Source organism: Natrix helvetica, assembly GCF_964273705.1.
Source record: "Natrix helvetica genome assembly, chromosome: 1".
Taxonomy (NCBI): domain Eukaryota; kingdom Metazoa; phylum Chordata; class Lepidosauria; order Squamata; family Natricidae; genus Natrix; species Natrix helvetica.
This window is the reverse complement of record NC_138548.1, coordinates 359129914-359149610: the sequence shown is the minus strand read 5'-3', so window position 1 is coordinate 359149610 and position 19697 is coordinate 359129914. Positions and strand designations below refer to the sequence as shown.

At 45.5% G+C, this 19697-nt stretch overlaps 1 protein-coding gene across 3 annotated transcripts; it reads right to left on the bottom strand.

The window, feature by feature from the left end:
* Positions 1-4727: 4727 nt before the first annotated feature.
* Positions 4728-13194, bottom strand: LOC309398179 (uncharacterized protein; the record flags this gene model as incomplete). 3 transcript variants are annotated; one of them, XM_081964812.1, is made up of 2 exons in its annotated part: positions 4728-5280; positions 11850-13194. In XM_081964812.1, 2 exons carry the CDS (start codon positions 13192-13194, stop codon positions 5264-5266), a joined length of 1362 nt encoding a protein of 453 aa, XP_081820938.1. In that variant the 3' UTR covers positions 4728-5263. The 3 variants fall into 3 exon arrangements, 2 of the variants coding, with proteins under 2 accessions (XP_081820938.1, XP_081820939.1); XM_081964813.1 differs by having other exon boundaries at positions 4728-5277; XR_014176362.1 differs by lacking the exon at positions 4728-5280 and adding an exon at positions 9082-9294 and having other exon boundaries at positions 11708-13194.
* Between the last annotated feature and the right edge of the window lie 6503 nt (positions 13195-19697).

Here is a 19697-nt window from a genome sequence, read left to right as displayed (position 1 = left end):
CTCCACCCTGAGAACTTAAATAGGGGGGGTCTCTGAGCGAGGAGGGGGTTTCTGCAGAGACTCACATGCTTGGGTGTGTCAGCTGCCAATCACCAGAACCCTTGGGGGGGGCAGGACAGAGGAGAGTTTGGGGGAGCAGCCCAGCTCTCAAGCTTCTTCCCATGGAGGCAACAACAGGGAAAGAAGCCTGAAAATACTGCTCAGTCCTTGCAAAATGGGAATGGTTTTATTTTATATATATATATATTATTTATATCCGCCTTTATTATTTTTACAAATAAGTTGCTCACTTTTGCAAGAAGCCGCTGAAGAACAGGAGACAAACCACTATAAAAGTTACAATTAACCCAGATTGTGATGGTTACAATCTGCCAGGAAGTGGGACCCCGGAAGTGGGACTTTTCTGTAGAAGGCCCTGCCCTGCCCTGGGAAGACCCTTTCCCGGGGGATCCTGCAGGCCTCCCACCCTTCTGGCCTTCCGGGAAAGATGCACGGCTGTGATGGCTAATCTTTTTGGCCTCGGGTGTCGAAAGCGTGCATGCCCATACCCATAATTTAATGCCCCCCCCGTGCCCCCCCATACATAGCCACCCCCATTAATGCGTGCATGACACCCCTCCCCCCGTTTTGGGCCTAACAGGCCTCACTGAAGCCTCTTCTGGGCAACGGCCTGTAGTTAGGCCTGGTAGACCCACTTTTCTCCCGGAGGCTTTCCTGGAGCTTGGGGAGGGCGAAAACGGCCACCCCTGGCCCTCTGGAGGCCCTTTGAAGGCCAAAAATCAGCTGGCCAGTGCACGCATGCACGCTGGAGCTGACCTAGGGTAACAGCTTGTGTGCCCGCAGAGATGGCTCTACGTGGTACCTATGACATGGGTGCCATAGGTTCGCCATCACGGCTGTAGGGGCTGTTCTGCCCGCAGTTTCTAGGACAGAGTAAGGCTAGTAATGCAGGATTAGAGACTGCGACGTCTGTGTTTCAGGTTTTTTTGCTTCTCTTGATGTTGGTTTTATTTTCGTTGTGAGCCCCCACCCACTCTGCTGTGTTTCACAAGAGTGGCGGCCATAGAATGAAACGGATGTCTTCCCAACAAGGCAAATCATTCACTCTGCTGGGTGATATTGGTGGTTTCTAAATTAGGTAATAAATAAAAATCAATGTTACAGGTGACCCTGAACTTATGGTCCTCTGCCCATCATGGACCTCCGTCATAAAGTACCTTTTGTGAGGGGGGGGGCTCTCTTGTACCTTCAAAGGGTCTCAGGTTGATGTCTGCCAGTGGTGAGCCCCCATGGCTGCCTCTGCCCTCCAGCTGTGCCTGATGAGCTCTGGGCTGAAAGGGGGAACCGACCCAAACTCAGCCTCTCCCACTTGAGCTGAGAAGGGAAGGAAGGACAGAGAATCCCACACAGGAGGGGCCACAAGTAATAAAACTCTGGCAGGTGCATTTCCTCCTCCCACCCCAAAGGCAAACTGGACTTTCTTGGGTATTTCTTTCCCTTGAAAACGTTTTACTTCTCATCCAAGAAGCTTCTTCAGTTCTGACTGACTGGTAGGGGGAGAAAGGAAGGATCTGTCTTGTGTCTCAAAGGAGAAGCCCATCAGGAGGAGATGTCCATTAAAAAAAACTTTTTAAACGGGGCCAATTCACAGTCCCTCAAACTGTTGGGGGGGGGGACCAGTTGGGTGAACGTGGCCAGATGGTCATGTGACCGGGTGGGTGTGAGAAAAATCAATATCTATTTGATTACAGAATAGAAAAACTAGGAGACCACGAAGAACAAAAGGCATGTATTTAAGATAAGCTTTTGCAAAAGGATTCTCAATCATGAAAGATAGAAAGAGAATGCCTGATGGGTCCAGATACGACGTTTAAAAGCCAGTTTTTAGGGTACAGGTCATTTCCGTAAATGTCTCCTACATAAAGGCGTGTTACGCAATACGTGTTATATAATGGCATTTGGCTACTATTCAACCAGGTTCCCGTAAACATTCCCTTGGAACGGAAAGTCCCCATTATTTCAGTCCCTGTTACATGGAGATCATAGAAAATAGAATCATAACAGAATAATCAATCTACTTACGTCAGCCTCTTGAGACTGAGACTGACGTCTGCACTTTCTGAGTTGACCCATCCAATTTCTCTCAGTCAAACTTCCCGTTCTGGAAATCCCTTAAAGGTTTGTTCTATATATGGTATTAACTGAATGTGTTACAGAAGTCATTATGCTGTTTTTTGCATTTTAGTACTTAGCTAGAGTGTAAAATGGAGTGTGTCAGGTTCTTTTATTATTATTATTATTATTTTATTATTTGTTATTTTATTATATATTATTATTATTTAATCAACTTGTTGGTTCTTGCTTTTTACACAAATAAACTTTCTTTCTCTCAGTGGGCGTGGCTAATTTAATAATCCATTAAAGAATGCACAAACTTTAATTTCTTTTCCTCCTGGGGGTGTTTTATTTGATTTGTTTGCAGGTTGCTCTTTTGCTTGACTTTTCTTTTTACTAGATCGTTTTTTCAGTTGCTTAGCAGTCTAGTGGTCCACTTCAGGAGACAGAGTTTTGCAGCAATCTCAGCCCCAAGGAGCTTGAGAAATCTCTCTCCCCCTGCCTCGCTCCCTCTCTTCCTCTCTCCCTCTTTCTGTCTGTCTCCCTCTGTCTCTTTCTATTTCTCTCTCCCCTCCCTTTCTTTCTCTCTCTTTCTCTCTCTCTTCTCTCACTTTCTCCCTTTCTTTCTCTCCCTCTCTCTTTCTCTCTTTCCCCTCTTTCTCTCTCTCTCTGTCTTTCTCTCTTCTGCAGGTGGGGGAGGTGAAAAATGAGCCATTTTTGCCCGTTTTTTTGCTTTCTGGGGCGTCTGTGACTCCCGTTTTCACCCACCACATCCAGAACATTCTGCAGGCCAAAGACAGGCAAAAACGGCTCGTTTTTTGCCCCAAAACAGGCTCTTTTTGCCCATTTTTTGGCCTCCTAGGGCGTCTGTGTGACCCTTTTTTCACCCCCACCAACCTCCAGAAGGATTCTACAGACCAAACATTTCAGTTCCAGCCCATGGGGCTTCCGAAGGTAAATCCTGCACTCAGGCGAAGGGTAGGTGAGGCGGTATGGGTGGGGCCACCTCGTGGTCCTGCGTGGGCCATATTAATGGCTTCAGTGGGCCGCATGTGGCCCGTGGGCCGTAGTTTGAGGAGCCATGATTTTGACCGATACTTTTATTAAGGATTATATGCCCCGAAAGAAAGTTAATGCAAATATTTGTGTGTGAATATACGAAAAAGAAAAAAGAATCCCTCCAAAAAAAGATAATAGGAAAAAGAAAACTTTCCCTCTTCATCCTCAGCCAGCAGATTCAACATCAAAACTTTTATCACTAAATAAACCACCAGATTCATTCCACCCCATTTTCCCCTCTCTAAATTTTCAGTTCTCCCCATTGATCAACAAAGCCTAGTAAAAATTAACAGAAAAACCTGGTTTCTTGACTTATGACTATAGCACTTATGAACAGAAATCCATTCCAACTTGTGGTCATAAGTCAAGGACATCCTGTACTCTGAAAAACATTAAATCTACTCCCCACATACTTATGACTCTTGTGTAATCACTCCGGTAACTTACTAATTCCGCTTTGCAAGAAAAATATTCTCACACTCCCAACATTTACACCCTTTTGCCTCACTGTGAACTCTCTGCGGTTCCTTTGCTTCAGTAGGAAAACCATTTAGTCACACCAAATAATTGTAGGATTTCCCTTCTGTCACTGTGTGAAGTTCCTGGTAAACATTAGGATGGGTTGGAATAAAGTGTTTCCAGCATTCCCAACTAAACAGATTTATCTCTGCTATGGATTTTCTGGTGCTTTTTCAGCTTTGATTTACTATGAAAAGGTTTCTCACACTCTGCACACTTTTGTGGCTACCCTCCTGTGTGACATCGGGTGTGGATGCGAAGGGCTGAAGGTTGGGCAAAACATTTCCCGCATTCCAGACATTTATACGGTTTCTCTCCAGTGTGGATTCGCTGATGCATCACAAGAGAATCTTTCCGTCAAAAACTTTTATCACATTCTGAGCATTTATGGGGCTTCTCTCCTGTATGGATTCGGCTGTGACTTATTAAGTGAGATGAATGAGCAAATGTTCTCCCACAGTCTAAACATTTGTAGTTTTTTTCCCCTGTGTGAACTTTCACATGACTTCTAAGGGCTGATGAGGTACGATAAAATCTTCCACATTCGTTGCATTGATGTGGCTTCTCCCCTGTGTGGGTTTTGTGATGGTTCCAAAGTCCTTGCTTGTTTCCAAAGCATTTTCCACATTCTATGCATCTGTATGGCTTCTCTCCTGTGTGGACCCTCTGATGGCTTCCCAGGTGTTGTTTTTGGGAGAAGCATTTCCCACACTCCCCACATTTGTAGGGTTTCTCCCCGGTGTGGATTCTCTGATGAATCCGAAATTGAGCTGGTGAAATAAAACTTTTCCCACACTCCCCACATTTATGGGGTAGGTCCCCTTGGTGCCTCTTCTGGTGTGTCTGAAGTTCATGAGAATCCACAAATCGTTTCTCACATTCTGGGCATTCATAGGGTCTCTCTCCTGTGTGATGTTTCTGATGTCGCACCAGAGTTAATTTTGAGATAAAATATTTCCCACATTCGAGGCACTTTTCCTTTTTCTCCCTTCTGTGTGTTTTCACATGACTCCGAAGGGCTGAACGTTGGGCAAAACATTTCCCACATTCGAGACACTTTTCGTTTTTCTCCCCTGTGTGTGTTTTCCAATGACTCCGAAGAGTGAAACTCTGGGTGAAACATATGCCACACTCAAAACATTTGTAAGACTTTATTCCTGCATGGATCTTCTCATGGGACCAAAGATGTGCGTTCTCAGAAAAGCTCTTCCCACATTCCCAACACTTGTAAGGTTTCTCCCCCGTGTGGATTCTCTCGTGGTCTCTGAGAGTGGATTTTTCACGGAAAAATTTCCCACATTCCAGACACTGATAAGGTTTCTCTCCAGTGTGGATTTTCTGATGTCTAAGAAGCTTTGACTTTTGTCCAAAGCATGAGTCACATTCCTCACATTTATAGGGTTTTAGTCTTGGGGGGCTCCTGAGATCTTTGGAGTTTTTCGTCCTTGAAGTGCTTCTCGTATCTGATGGGGGATCCAAGAGATTTCCACCCTCCATGCTTTCTGGTGCTTGCTGCCTTGGGCTTAATTTCTACTATCTGTTGATAGTTGCCTTGCAGGTAAATCTTTGGTCACAGCTGTTTTCCTGCTGGTGGAACAAAAAAGATGAGAACATTATTTCCTTTCGAAAAACAAGGAATATCACAAAATTGTTGAGGGCCAGATGCCGACATTTGTAAAGTGCTCAGAGAGTGCTGTAAATCACTACGTATCTAAGTCGAAGTGCTATTGCTAATAACAACTGCAACAGTGAGGGAGGAATTGCAGTTCTTGAGCAAAGTGGTTATGTGATGTCTCAAGTAATGACCACTTTGCTCAAGAAATGAGTTTGCAGCCCAGTTGTAGTCGTAACTCGAGGACTGGCTATAGGAAACACAAAAGTCAAGGCAAAAACTTTCACTCAATTGCCGTTTTGTGAAATAAAGATAAAAATCAATTGAAGGCATGTGCTAGGATGAAGTTGCAGGATCCAATCTGGGTCAGTCACCAGGATCATCAGAGGTTTCGTCTTCCGAGCTTTCAGAGAGCCAATCCTTGGGGAACTTCCCTCCAGCGGAGTGTGTGATGTTCACTGTGTGTGAGTGTGTGGACCAGTGGTGGTATTCAAAAGTGTTTACTATCGGTTCTGTGGGCGTGGCTTCTTTTGTGGTGGTGGCGGCGTTGCGGTCATGTGACTGGGTGGGCGTGGCTTGGTGGTCATGCTCTCTAAAGGGCAGAAATGAGTGAATGAGTTAACTTTTGACTTTGACAGCTGATGAGCACCCCCTGAACTAAGCCTGCATGATCTCTATCGGTCAATTTAAAGCTCAGCCTCACATATTTAGTATTTATTTAAGAATTGAACAAATGTAGCATTTTGCAGTTTGTTTAGAATTAGGCAGGATAAAGTTACCAACAAAAAAAACCAATGGAGCTTGGTTTATCTGTCTACCTCCTCCACGTATACGTCTATATTTTTGTGTATGTACTGTCTATATTTGTATTTTATGTGTTTTTTATTGTACGCCGCCCCGAGTCCTTCGGGAGAGGGTGCGGCTAACAAATAAATTATTATTATTATTATTATTATTATTATTATTATTATTATTATTATTATTATTATTATTATTATTATTATTATTATTATTATTATTATTATTATTATTATTATTATGAATTATGAATTAATACTAACTGTCAAAAACAAATATTAATGTTTGCATCAGTGTCCTTGTAGAAATATACGTGTTTGAGGAGTTTGTTTATGAAAAACTTTTCCCTGTTCAAGGAGACATGTAAGAATTCAAATCCAGGATCAAGGCCAGGAGTTGTTTGAGGTGAGTGTGGCTGGCAGGGCCCTTGCTCACTTGCAACAAGCAGCTGCAGAAGGGGAGACAAACCATTATGAAATGGAGAATTAACCCAGATCTTCACCTTTACGATTTGCCATCCAGCGGGACCCAGCAAGTGTGACTTTTCTGTAGCAGCCCCTGTCCTGGGAGAGACCCTTTCCTGGGGGGGGGGATGCTGCAGGCCCCCCCAACCTTCTGGAAAGCTTTAGGGGGCTGTTTCCCTCCCCAATATCTGGGACAGAGGAAGGCTGGGACTGGAGAATTAGTTTGGTTGTGTTTGTGGGTGTGTCTCAAGTACCTGATTGTTTTGGTTTTCTAGATTTTGGCTTTAGAGTTGTGAGTCCCTTTTCAGAGTTGTGTTTTACAAGACAACTATGGACAAAGAGTCCAATTTCTTGCCTTTATACAACAATCCCCTTTTGCAAATGCCCCAAGGTTTATCAGCCCTTTATGACAGCTAATTTGTGAGGTGGGTGGTTTCCATATTCGATAATAAATATAAGTAAATAACTACAGGTGGTCCTGAACTTTCAATCTTAAATTGGTCTCTGCACATTATGGATCCAGTTCATGAATAGCTTTTGTGGGTGGGGCCCATCGTAACTGTGAAACGGTTGATGTCTGCCTGTGGTGAGCCCCCATGGCTGCCTCTGCCCTCCAGCTGTGCCTGATGACCTCTGGGCTGAAAGGGGGACCGACCCAAACTCAGCCTCTCCCACTTGAGCTGAGAAGGGAAGGAAGGACAGAGAATCCCACACAGGAGGGGCCACAAATAATGAAACCCCTTTTGTGGGCAGGAGGAGCTGAAGGCTGGCAGATGGAGATGGTGTGTGTGTGTGTGTGTTTGTGTTTCTGTGTAGGAATTAGCAGTGTGAAACAGGCACACTGGGCTCTTTTCCCTACGTTCAGTTGACCTTCCGTGTCTCCCAGGACTGGACCTTCTTCCCAAGGAGCCTGAAATCCATAAGGAGAAAGAGCCTCCACCAGACCTGAGGAGCATCCGGGTACCAGGCGCCTCTGGGGAACCAGGTGTCCGGATCAAGGGGCTCACAGGGGGCGGGAAGATGCCAGAGGGCCCCACTGAAGTAGCCAATAGGAGTCAATGGCAGATCCCAGATCCTGAGCACATCAACAACTATGTCACAAAGGAACATTTCTATGGGACCAAGAGGGAAGAGACCACTTCCCAAGCAAAACAGCCAGGAAAACATTGTGCTTCGTAGGGCTGGGGAGGAGGTGCCATTTCATGGAGGACGGAGGAGAAGGAGAGAAATAACCACCATTAAAGGAAAGCGATGAGATAAAGTGAGTCTCCTTTACTGAAGCTACAAAAACATCACATTAAATGTAGAGTATTTGAAGTGATATCTCTATGGAATATAAGGTAATTGCTTCCAGATCGATAGAAATAGGCAAGAAAAATATTTAATGTCACAAGATCTATGGATAATAATGAAATATCGCAGTAAGAGACTTAACAAGAATATCCATAAAGGGATTTAAATGTAATCTAAATTAAAGAGATGAGAAGCTTCATTTAATAACACTCAGGCCAGGGAGGATTTTTCTTTATCGCAATTTTGACCCGCTTTTGTGTTTTTTGGGGAAAGATTTCAGGATAAACCCTTTTCTATGCCAGAAAGATTTCTAGGGGCTCCCTCTGAGGGGACTCACAAATGCAGGACAACAACTGTCTCATTTCAAGCAACAGATTTTCCACACTCCAAGCTCTGATGTGGTTTGTCACCTGGAAAGAGGGTCTGGCCATCTCAGCCCCTGGAGTTTTTCTGGAGGGCATTTTTACCTCCAGACCCAGGTAGACAGTCCAGAAAAATATTTCCCACAGGGGATGGGGCCTTCGGCAGTTTCAGCCAGCTGCCACTGTCCCCAGGCCTGGACTTCACCCCAGGGTCACCAATGCCAGATTAATGTAGCTTTAATCTCCAGACCGGTGGCCTTTGCAGTCCTGCACCACTCTGCAAGCTGTGTTGACCAAAGCATCTCAAAGCTTTTCCAGGATCCCCCCCAAAATCAAACGTGGATGGTGCTGGGAGTCTAATGGCCTCCCCGTCCTATAAATTCCCCCTATCTAGATAATTAATCTTTAATTTTCCTCCCAGGAAAATGTAATTTAATTTTAATTTGAATAGCATCCCTTCTTACAGTGATCTGCAATGGCCCCTGGTGCAGAGGTTACATGATGCCCCCTCCCTCATCATGAGAATTTAAATTGGGTGGGGGTCTCTTAAGAGCCTAGGTGGGTCTTCTGGAGAGTCTCAGATTCTTTGGGTGGGTCGTTTCCAAATCCCCACAGCCCCCAGGACAGCAAAAAGAAGAGAGTTTGAGGAAGCAGCCCAGATCTCATGCTTGTTCCCATAGGGGCAATACAAATATGGCAGCTCAGCAGCTGGCAGGGGAAAGAGGCCTGGAAACTCTGCTAGGCCTTTGCTCAGTAGCATTTTTAAATTTTATTTATTTATTTACACCCCCCACTCTGTCAGGGTTCCAAATAACATCCAAAATTAAATCAGAGTCCAAGGCAAAGCATTGCTCAAACTTCCAATTTATTAAGAGAGTCATGTTGGCACATCTGGGAAAACCCGAATCTGAAAGCTTCCCGGTTTTCCCCGCCCAGTTGAAAGTTCATGATCTTGCCCCCACACCCACAACTCCATCACACGGTCCAATCTTCCACTGCCACGCTGGCAGCTTCCACCCATCCAGTTCCGGTCAGGTGCAGCGGTGTAGACACAAAGGATGACCTTGGGCTTCTACAAAAGGAATTTTATTTTGGCTACATAGCATTCTACTCCTTACTATTCCTCCTCCCAATTCCCCACTAATGAAACGGCATAGTAGAATAGAATATTAGTGTGGCAGGCCAAAGATCCCAAAAGGAACCGCCTGCAGGCCTGGCACACCCATTAGTTTTACCAATGACTCACAACAATGAAGATATCTCACAGACGTTCCTCCCCCTATTTTCCCCACAACAACCCTGTGAGGTGGGTTAGGCCGAGAGAGTGACTGGTCCCAGGTCACCCAGGAGGCCAAGGCCCAGGAGGGACTTGAATTCAGCCTTCAGCTTTCTAGCCCAGGGCCCTAACCACCAGGCAAGATTGGTTCTCCCAGATTAGATAAACGGAATTGTTTGGGACTAGATTTATTTATTTAAGTTTAAAAAGAGAACTGTACACAGGACTACCTCACAATAACTGAATGTTGGGTCGCACGAAACACATTGTGGCATCCATTTACAATTCACAGTAAATTAAATATTGCACAATATTGTCACACATATAATGCTGACTCTACTAGAAACGCCCAGGAGTCGAGAAGGACGTGTTTCTTCAGGCATCCAGGAAACCTGCTTGCTCCCCTGCGGAAGCTTACGGAGGACGCTGGGAAAAGGAGAAGGGATTGAGCATTGCATTGTGTCCACTCTGAAGGGAACCTGGCTGAAGCCATCTTTGGCTGTCTCAGAGCTGCCACAAGCCCTGAGAGGGGGAAGGAAGGGGGGAAATAGATAAACTGGCTGAGTCCTCAAAGCAAGTTTTCTTTTTCTTTTCATTGGCAGATGATTCAGTATTTATTTTAGAAGAACCATTGGAAACGGGGGCCCCAAGTTAATGGGAAAAAGAGAAGAGTATGGGAAAGTTGCAGGACTGAAAAGAAACAAAGACAAAACTAACATCTTAGCTAAAAATCTTGCAGAAAAACAGGTGAATTGACAAAGAAATTCGATCTACAAATAGTTAAGAAAGTATGGCAGCTGCTTATAGGGGAAACCTATATAAAATGTTTTATAGGTGGCACTTCGACCAGCGACATTAGCAAAAATGTTTAAAAAATGTTTTAAAAATTGTCTGCCAGATGTTAGAAATGTAACCAGTAATGGGTGCATTACTCATTACGCTGACATATTGTTGACTCTAGAAAGGGTGCAGAGAAGAGCAACAAAGATGATGAGGGGACTGGAGACTAAAACGTATGAGGAACGGTTGCAGGAACCGGGTATGTCTAGTTTAATAGAAAGAAGGACTAGGGGAGACGTGATAGCAGTGTTCCAATATGTCAGGGGTTGCCGCAAAGAAGAGGGAGTCAAACTATCCTCCAAGGCACCTGAGCGTAGAACAAGAAGCAATGGGTGGAAACTAATCAAGGAGAGAAGCAACTTAGAACTGAGGAGAAATTTCCTGACAGTTAGAACAATTAATCAGTGGAACAGAATTTGCCTCCAGAAGTTGTGAATGCTCCAACACTGGAAGTTTTTAAGATGATGTTGGATAGCCATTTGTCTGAAGTGGTTTAGGGTTTCCTGCCTAAGCAGGGGGTTGGACTAGAAGACCTCCAAGGTCCCTTCCAACTCTGTTGTTCTGTTCTGTCCTATCCTATCCTACCCTACCCTACTCTATCCTATCATATTCAGGCCTGGAAAAAAAACCAGAAAAATTGGGTGGGGGAGAAAGAGGATTTCTCATTTTTCCAAAGCCTTGGGGTGGGGGGAATTGAAACCACCACCACCCCCTGTCTTTTTCTCAATTTTTCCAGGCCTCCCTCAGTTTCTGACTGAGACGCCCCAGGCTCTAACCAACGACCCACACATTCATTTAACGAATGCATTGGGGAAAGCAGGGACAAGGAAGTCATTCGTTAGGTGCTTCATATAATGTAGTCCTTGACTTCCAACATGTATGACTGTGGGAATGTACAGCATGTATGTGTCTGTACAAATGACAAAGACAAGGTGATGAAAGGAAAATAACCTTCCCCAAAATATAGTAAAAAGGGTTAACCCTAACCCTAATCCTCACCCCATTTTCTCCTCTCCAAATCTCCAGTTCTCTTCATTGATCAACAAAGGTCTAGTAAAAGATAAAAATAATACCTGGGTGTCTTGATTTATGACTATTAACAACTTACAACCAGAAATCCATTTCCACTTGTGGTCGTAAGTTGAGAATTACCTGTACTCTGCAAAACATTATATATACTCACAGACTGATAACTCTTTTGTGTAATCACTCTGGTAAGTGTCTAATGCTGCTTTTTGAGCCAAACAGCCTCACACTCCCCATACCTATGCCTTCTTGCCTCATTGTGTACTCTCTAATGGGATTTGAGGTTGCTTAACTAGGAAAAACATTTCCCTACACCAAAAAGTTGTAGATTTTCCCTTCTGACCTTGTGTGAAGTTCCTAGTAAACGTTAAGGTGTGACTGTTGAAAAAAAGTGTTCCCAACATTCTTCACAGCTGAAGAGATTTATCTGCTATGGACTTTCTGATGTATTTTTAGCTTTGATTTGCTGTGAAAAGGATTCTTACACTCTGGACACTTGGGAGGCTGCTCCCCTGTGTGATTTTGGGTGTTTGTTCCAAGCGCTGAAGGTTGGGCAAAGCATTTCCCACATTCCAGACATTTATAGGGATTTTCTCCAGTGTGGATTCGCTGATGCTTCAAAAGAGTACGTTTCTGAGAAAAACGTTTATCGCACTCTGAGCATTTATGGGGCTTCTCTCCTGTATGGATTCGGATGTGATTTCTAAGGAAAGATGACCGAGTAAATGCTTTCCCACAGTCCAAACATTTGTAGTCTTTTTCCCCTGTGTGAGTTTTCATATGACGTCTAAGGGCTGATGAGGTACTATAAAATCTTCCACAGTCGTTGCACTGATATGGCTTCTCCCCAGTGTGCGTTCTATGATGTATCCAAAGGTTTGCACATTGAGTAAAAGATTTTCCACATTCTAAGCATCTGTATGGCTTCTCTCCTGTGTGGACCCTCTGATGCCTTGCAAGGTGTTGTTTTTGGATAAAGGATTTCCCACACTCCCCACAGTTGTACAGCTTCTCCCCTGTGTGGCTTCTCTCATGAACCTGAAACTCTGCTCGTGTAACAAAACTTTTCCCACACTCCCCACATTCATAGGGTTTCTTCTCTTTGTGCCTCTTCTGGTGTTTCCGAAGTTCAGAAGAATTTGCAAATCGTTTCTCACATTCTGGACATTCATAGGGTCTTCCGCAAGTGTGAATTCTCTGATGTTGCACCAAAGTTGATTTCAAGGTAAAATACTTCCCACACTCACATTCCAGACACTTTTCATTTTTCTCCCCTGTGTGTGTTTTCCAATGACTCCGAAGAGTTGAACCCTGGGTGAAACATTTTCCACACTCAAAGCATTTGTAAGGTTTGATTCCTGCATGAGTCTTCTCGTGGTACCAAAGATGTGCTTTCTGAGAAAAGCTCTTCCCACATTCCCAACACTTGTAAGGCTTCTCCCCCGTGTGAATCCTCTCGTGGTTTCTGAGAGTGAGTTTTTCACGGAAAAAAATCCCACATTCCAGACATTGATAAGGTTTCTCTCCAGTGTGGATTCTCTGATGTCTAAGAAGGTGTGACCTTCGTCCAAAGCATACGTCACATTCCTCACATTTATAGGGTTTTAGTTTTGGGGGGCTCCTGAGATCTTTGGAGTTTTTCCCAGAGTTGGATTTCTCACCCTCCAAACCTTGACTGGATCCACTTCCCACATGGACCTTCCTATGGGTCAAAAGGAGGGACCTGCGAGCAAAGGATTTCCCACACTCTGAGCATTCATGAGGTTTCGTGTGGTTTTTTGGAGTGCTTCTCGTGTCTAATGGGGGATCCAGGAGTTTCCCCCCCTCCATCCTTCCTCTTGGCTGTTGCCTTGTGCTGATTTTCTGCTGTCTGTTGATAGATGCCTTGCAGGGGAATCTTTGGTCACAATCTTTTACTCACTGTGAGATGAGGGGAAAAAAGCGGAGAAGTAGATTTCCTTTTGCGAAATATAGAGAATCACAAAAGCTTTCCCTTGGAAGGAATCATGAAGGTCTTCCAGCCCGACCCTCTGCCCAGCGCAGGAGTCCACAATACACGCTAGACAAAATCTCTAGTGATGGAGCCCCACACCTCTAAGAGGCAAACTCTTCCGTTGTTCATTGACTCTATCTTTTCCCCCTTGGTTCTTGTCCTAGGACAAAGTGGAAAAGAAAGGTTTAAACTAGAGCTAGTCTTTGATATATGACCATAAGCAGGACTGGAATTTTGGTTGAAGAAGTTGTAAGGTGAAGGGGTCACCCAACCACTTTGCTCAACAACAGAAATCCCACACTCCTAACAGCAGTCATCAAGAACTTCAGGGTCCTTAAGTGGAGGGTTGGAGCAGACTGGGGGAGATGCTTGGGGGTAGAGGAGGTTCTGGAGAGCTAGCACAGGACATCCATGAATGGGGGGATGTTGAAGTGGGGTGCAATGCTTCTGCCACCCCCAGAAGCCTCAGTTGGGCCCTGTAATGCGGCAGAAATGGCAGCCAGGGCAGTGCCTTAAGTGGAGGCCTGAGGCCTTCCGCCAGTGGTCACTGACTCCAGGCCTGGACCTCAGCCCGTCACCGCTGCCATTGAGAAATGCAGCCTTAATCCCCACACCGGAGGCCTTTGCAACCTAGCGCCATTTTCCATGCTGCATGTTCCACACCGTTTCCAAGCAACGTGTCTCAAAACATCTCTAAGCCTCTCCAGGACCCCCTCAAGTCAAACATGGCCTTTACCAGGATTCACAGGGCCCCTCCTGTTGGCAAATCCAGGCTTCTTACCTGGCATTCCACCCATTTAATGACCAGTGAAATCCCTTAACCACCCGCAGAATTACAATTCTTGAGCAAAGCAGTCAAGTGGCATCTCACATAATGACCGCTTTGCTCAACGAGCAAGATATCAATCCCAATTTTAGTCACAAGGTGAGGACTGCCCATAGGAAATGCCAAAAATTATGGGATCATTACAAGCAAAAGAGAAGGAAAGAGAGAAGGAAAGGGTTTAGTTTAATCAACCCATTTCGCATCCCCTTTTCTCGCTTTTTCTGATTTTTCCACTTATGAGCTCCATCCCATAATGACTAGTTGATCCTGACTTCCTCAAGGCCCATAATGACTAGTTGATCCTGGCTTCCTGGAGGCCCATTGCCTCTCTCTGCAGGGCCCCATTTCACAGCTCAGCCTTCTCCTCCTCTTGATAGGACCATACTTCCTTTTGTGCCATTCATTGATTTCTTAAATTTATTTGCCATCCATCTTGCCAAGGGGCAACAGTAAAAGTGGAGACATGAAAGTGTCAGAAGACTAAAATGATAAAGAGAAACAATGGGATAAACAATGAAGGTACAATAATGCCAAATTGCAAAGGGGGAGAGGGAGAAGCAGGGAGTGCAGGGAGCAGGTGGGTTTCCCCATCAGTCTCATAGCCCCCTCCAGTGTGAGACCTCAATTACACTCGTTTTGGGGTTAACACAATGAAAGTGAGATAGGCTAAAACTTTGGTTCAGGTCTAACAGCCAGGCTGAAGGCCCCAAAAAGTCTGGTCAAGTACAAAGCCTTATTTCCTTTCTTGTAAGAATTGCTGACATGAATGATTATTTTTATCTGCAATGAGCTGACCCAGACAAATGTATCCTGTTTGCTAGCTTGTTTTCCTTTTCCTCCCTTTAAACATTGTAGTTGATATAATCCATCGGATGCATATGGCCCCCTCCCTTTTTCCTTTCTGTCTCCTTACGGTAACTAAGATATGTACCAAGCGCTTTCAGTTCCTTATTATACCATATATGTCAAATGTAACCATCAGCAAGTATATACGTCATTTGGGGTATAAAACCCTGTTTATGATAATCATTCGGGGTCCGGACAAGCTGTTTTCTCTTTGTTCGGTCCTTTATTATGCATAATAAATAATAAAACTGTTTCCTACACTGGAGTGCTTGGCTGTGTTCTTCCCTCTTCCTACATCAAAAGGGAGGCTGATGGCATCTTTGGCTCCTCCTACCTGCCCAGGTGAGAGTTTGGGCTCCGTCCTTGGAACTGCATCCAATTTTGGTGTAATGTATGTAAAAAAGACATCGAGACTGCCAAAAGAGTGAAGAGAGTAGAGACAGAGATGAGTCGGGGGCTGGAAGCTAAAAGATAGGAATATCTACGGAGATTCCCAGTCATCCAGGTCATGGTTGTCCCAAAGGTGCTTTTTCCCAAGAGGCAACTGAGAGAGAGCTGAAGATGCTTCTTGGATGAGAAGTGAAACGTCTTCAAAGAAAAACCCCAGAAAGTCCAGTTGACTCTTGAAAAAAGCACCTCTGGATAAAGCAGATGAGTAGCTCTTGCAGAAACTGGGCTTATCTAGTGTAATGAGAAGAAGGACTGGGGGAGACACGATGGCAGTATTCCAATATTGGAGGGGCTGCCACAGAGAAGAGGGGAAACCACCGGAAGGCAGGACAAGAAGCAATGGATGGAAACTAATCAGGGAGAGGAGCAACCCAGAACTAAGGAGAAACTTCCTAACGGTGAGAAGAATTAATCAGAGGAAGAGTTTGCCTCCAGAAGTTGTGGGCTCTCCATCACTGGAGGTGTTTAAGAGAAGACCGGAGAGCCACTTGCCTGGAATGGTGGAGGAACTCCTGCTTGAGCAGTGGGGTTGGACTAGAAGACCTCTAAGGCCCCTTCCAACTCTTGTTCACTTTCTCTTGGCTTTAGGTGTTGCATCCATCCAACCACTTGACTGATTCCACCAAGGACCTTAACCCTCATTCCTGCAGGTGAGCTTCACAAGTTATGGTTAAACTAATCGTGGTTTAGCTGAGGGGTGCGTAAGTTCTGAGCTGAAGACTGACACCGGCCTTGGATGAGTACAGGTAGTCCTCAACTTACAACAGCTCATTTAGTCACCGTTCAAAGTAACAACGGCACCGAAAAAAGTGACATGAGGGTTTTTTATTCCACCGTTGCAGCATCCCCCATAGTCCCATGATGAAGATTCTTGTCCCCTAACTCGCATTTACGACTGTTGCGACCTTCTGACAAGCAAAGCCAATGGGAAAAACCAGATTCACTTAACAACCGTGGCACTAACTTAACTGCACTGATTCACTTAACAACTGTGGCAAGGAAGGTTGCAAAACGGGGCAAAACTCACTTAAATGTTTCGCTTAGCAACAGACATTTGGGGCTCCATTGTGGTTGTACGTTGAGGACTACCTGAATGATACGGGCAAAGTTGAACTTTTTTCCCCTTCAGTGCCATGCAATGCTGGAGGTCTCTTGTGGGTTCCTGAATCTCTTCTTCCTTTCCTCCGCTGCCTCTTTCCTCCCTTCTCTCATTCACAGCTCTTCTTTTCCTCCCGCTTCCTTTCCCCTCCCCCCATTTCCCTTTCCCTCCTCCTGCAGCTTCCTACCAAGACCATCCTCCACTCCAAAGGGCTCTCAAAGTGGTCCTGTGTGAACCTTTACATCACAGCCTATTCAGCACAAAACAGAACAATAATAATAACTGGATTTTTAAAGATTTTGTTCGGCAAACAAAGGACATTCTCTTTTTCTCTCTCTTTAGATTAAGAACAAAGAGAAAAGGACCTTTTTCGGGTTGGGGGATCCTGAGCTCAGTTCAAAGCAACTTAACTCCCCCCCCTTTAAATTCCCTCCCACCCCCCAAACTGAACGGGGGAGGCGGGGAGCCTCTCCGGGGGTTTCCCTTCCATCCCCCCATAATCCTTAGGGGAAAAGCCCCGTCTTTAGGGAGCCTTCCCTCTGTTCCCAGGGACGCCCAGTCCCAGCCCTCCCATCCCGGGAGCCTCGCAGGCTCAGGGACCCTCTGGGGAAGTGGGGCCGAGGGGCCACTCCAGCTACCTTTCTCCGGGCGAGGAAAAGCCCTCCTGGCAGGAAGGGACCGCAGCGGAAGGAGCCCCAACTGTCCGATCCTCTCCGGAGGACTCCAGAGCCCATGCGGAGCAGAGAACAGATAAGGGAAGAACGCGCAGGCTCAGACGGAGACGGGGAGGCCGGGGCGGAGCTTCTGCAAGTAACCGCGCCCCTTGCTCTCAGGAATCAGAATAGAGCTGGACGGGACATTGGAGGTCTTCTAGTCCAGCCCCCTCCTCAAGCAGGAGATCCGGACCTATCCCATTCTTCACAAGGGACTGTCCAGCCTCTTCTTAAAAGCCTCCAGTGATGAAGAACCCAAAGCCTCTGAAGGCAAAGCTCTTCCACTGGTGAATTGTTCTAACTCTTAGGAAGCGCCTCTTTAACTCCAGGTCGCTTCTCTCCTTGATTACTATTGAAAGAAATGTCCTTCTGGGTTCGGCTCCAAGTGGGGAAAAAGACACTGGAGACACGGAAGCTGCTTGGAAAGATGGTTTGAATGGTGGACAGGATCACATGGCTTGAGTCCTAAACAGAAAAGGTGATCACATGCTTCAATGTTGGTGGAGAAGAAGAGAAGGAAGGACTGAGATGCTGAGTCCCTGGTTTTATGCCCTCTCTGGCCTTTGATCTTGTCTTCTGATTGGTTGTCAGACTCCCATGGGGCCATGCAGGGGCAACCCTCTAGGTTGGCTTTTGAATCCAGGTTTGGTTGAGTTCTCAGATGCCATGTGGGGAGTTGGGTAAAGGGCCAATATTATCATGCCTTAATCCCATCACTCTGGAGCTGAAGGGGAGAACTCTTTATTATGTAAAGTGAACCAGCTCAGGCTTTAATGGGCTCATTGACAAAGGGGGATGGGCAGGAAGCTGCACGCAGCTATTCTGTCTTTTAAAACATGTTTCTTCCTTTTCACATCCAGAGAAATATTCTGCCTTTTCAATATTTCCTAGTGTTGAAAGAAATGTCCTCCTGGGTTCGGCTCCAAGTGGGGAAAAAGACACTGGAGACATGGAGGCTGCTTGGAAAGATGGTTTTAATGGTGGACAGGACCACGTGGCTTGAGTCCTGAACAGAAAAGGTGATCACATGCTTCAATGTTGGGGAGAAGAAGAGAAGGGAAGAGAAGAGGCTTGCTAGTCTTTTTATAACCTGTTCAGTCCCACCTGTCTGTTTCCTGTTCCTGTGTAAGAAATGTACTCTGATTGGTTGTCAGACTCACATGGGGCCCACGCAGGGGCAACCCTCTAGGCTGAGTCCAGGTTTGGTTGAATTCTCAGATGCCATGTGGTCAGTTGAGTAAAGGGCCAATATTATCATGCCTGAATCCCATCCCCCTGGAGCTGATGGGGAGAACTCTTTATTATGTAAAGTGGACTAGCTTGGCCTTCTTAATGGCCCATTATTTTGGCCCTGCCTGCTGAATGGGGTTTTCCGTTGGGGTGCTTTTCATTTCTTTGCAGAGATGAGAAAACCTGGAACAGGTGGCTTTATAAGTTGTGGGTGCTTCATCACTGGGGGTTTTTAAGAAGAGGCCCTCCGGAAGCCTGAAACGGATCATTTCCAAACTTCTGGTTGGCCTGTTGGGCCTGTTTTTCACTCTCCCCAGGCTCCTGAGGTTTTCCTGGAGCCTGAGGAGGGCAAAAATGGCCTGTGGAAAGTTATCACCCAGCCCTCTCCCAGAAAAATGAAATATCCTAGGACATATTGAAAAGACTGTTTCTCTGGATGTGAAAAGAAACATGTTTCAAAAAGACAGGGTAACTCTCCCTGCAGCTTCCTGCCCCCACCTTTTGTCCATGACCATTAAAGCCTGAGCCAGTCCCTTTACATAATAAAAGAGTTCTCCCCTTCAGCTCCAGGGGGATGGGAATGAAGGCATGATAATATAAGCCTTTACTCAACTGACCACATGGCATCTGAGAATTCAACCAAACCTGGATTCAAAACTCAGCCTAGAGGGTTGCCCCTGCATGGGCCCATGTGAGTCTGACAACCAATCAGAATACATTTCTTACACAGGAACAGGAAACAGAGAGGTGGGACTGAACAGTTATAAAAAGCCTAGCAAGCCCCTCCATCTTCCCTTCTCTTCTTCTCCACCAACATTGAAGCATGTGATCACCTTTTCTGTTCAGGAGCTCAAGCCACGTGGTCCTGTCCACCATTAAAACCATCTTTCCAAGCAGCCTCCGTGTCTCCAGTGTCTTTTTCCCCACTTGGAGCCGAACCCAGAAGGACATTTCTTCCAACAAATCCTTCCAGTGATGAAAGTCTGTAGAGATTCTAAGTCATCCCAGATCACCAAACCTGCTTTTTGTCAGGAGGCAACTGGACTTTCTTGGGTTTTTTTTCTTTGGAAACGTTCCAGAAGCTTCTTCAGCTCTGACTTGCTTCTTGGTCTTGCCTTCTGGTGCTTTGGAGAATATCAGTCAATCAGAATAGAGTTGGAAGGGACCTTGGATGTC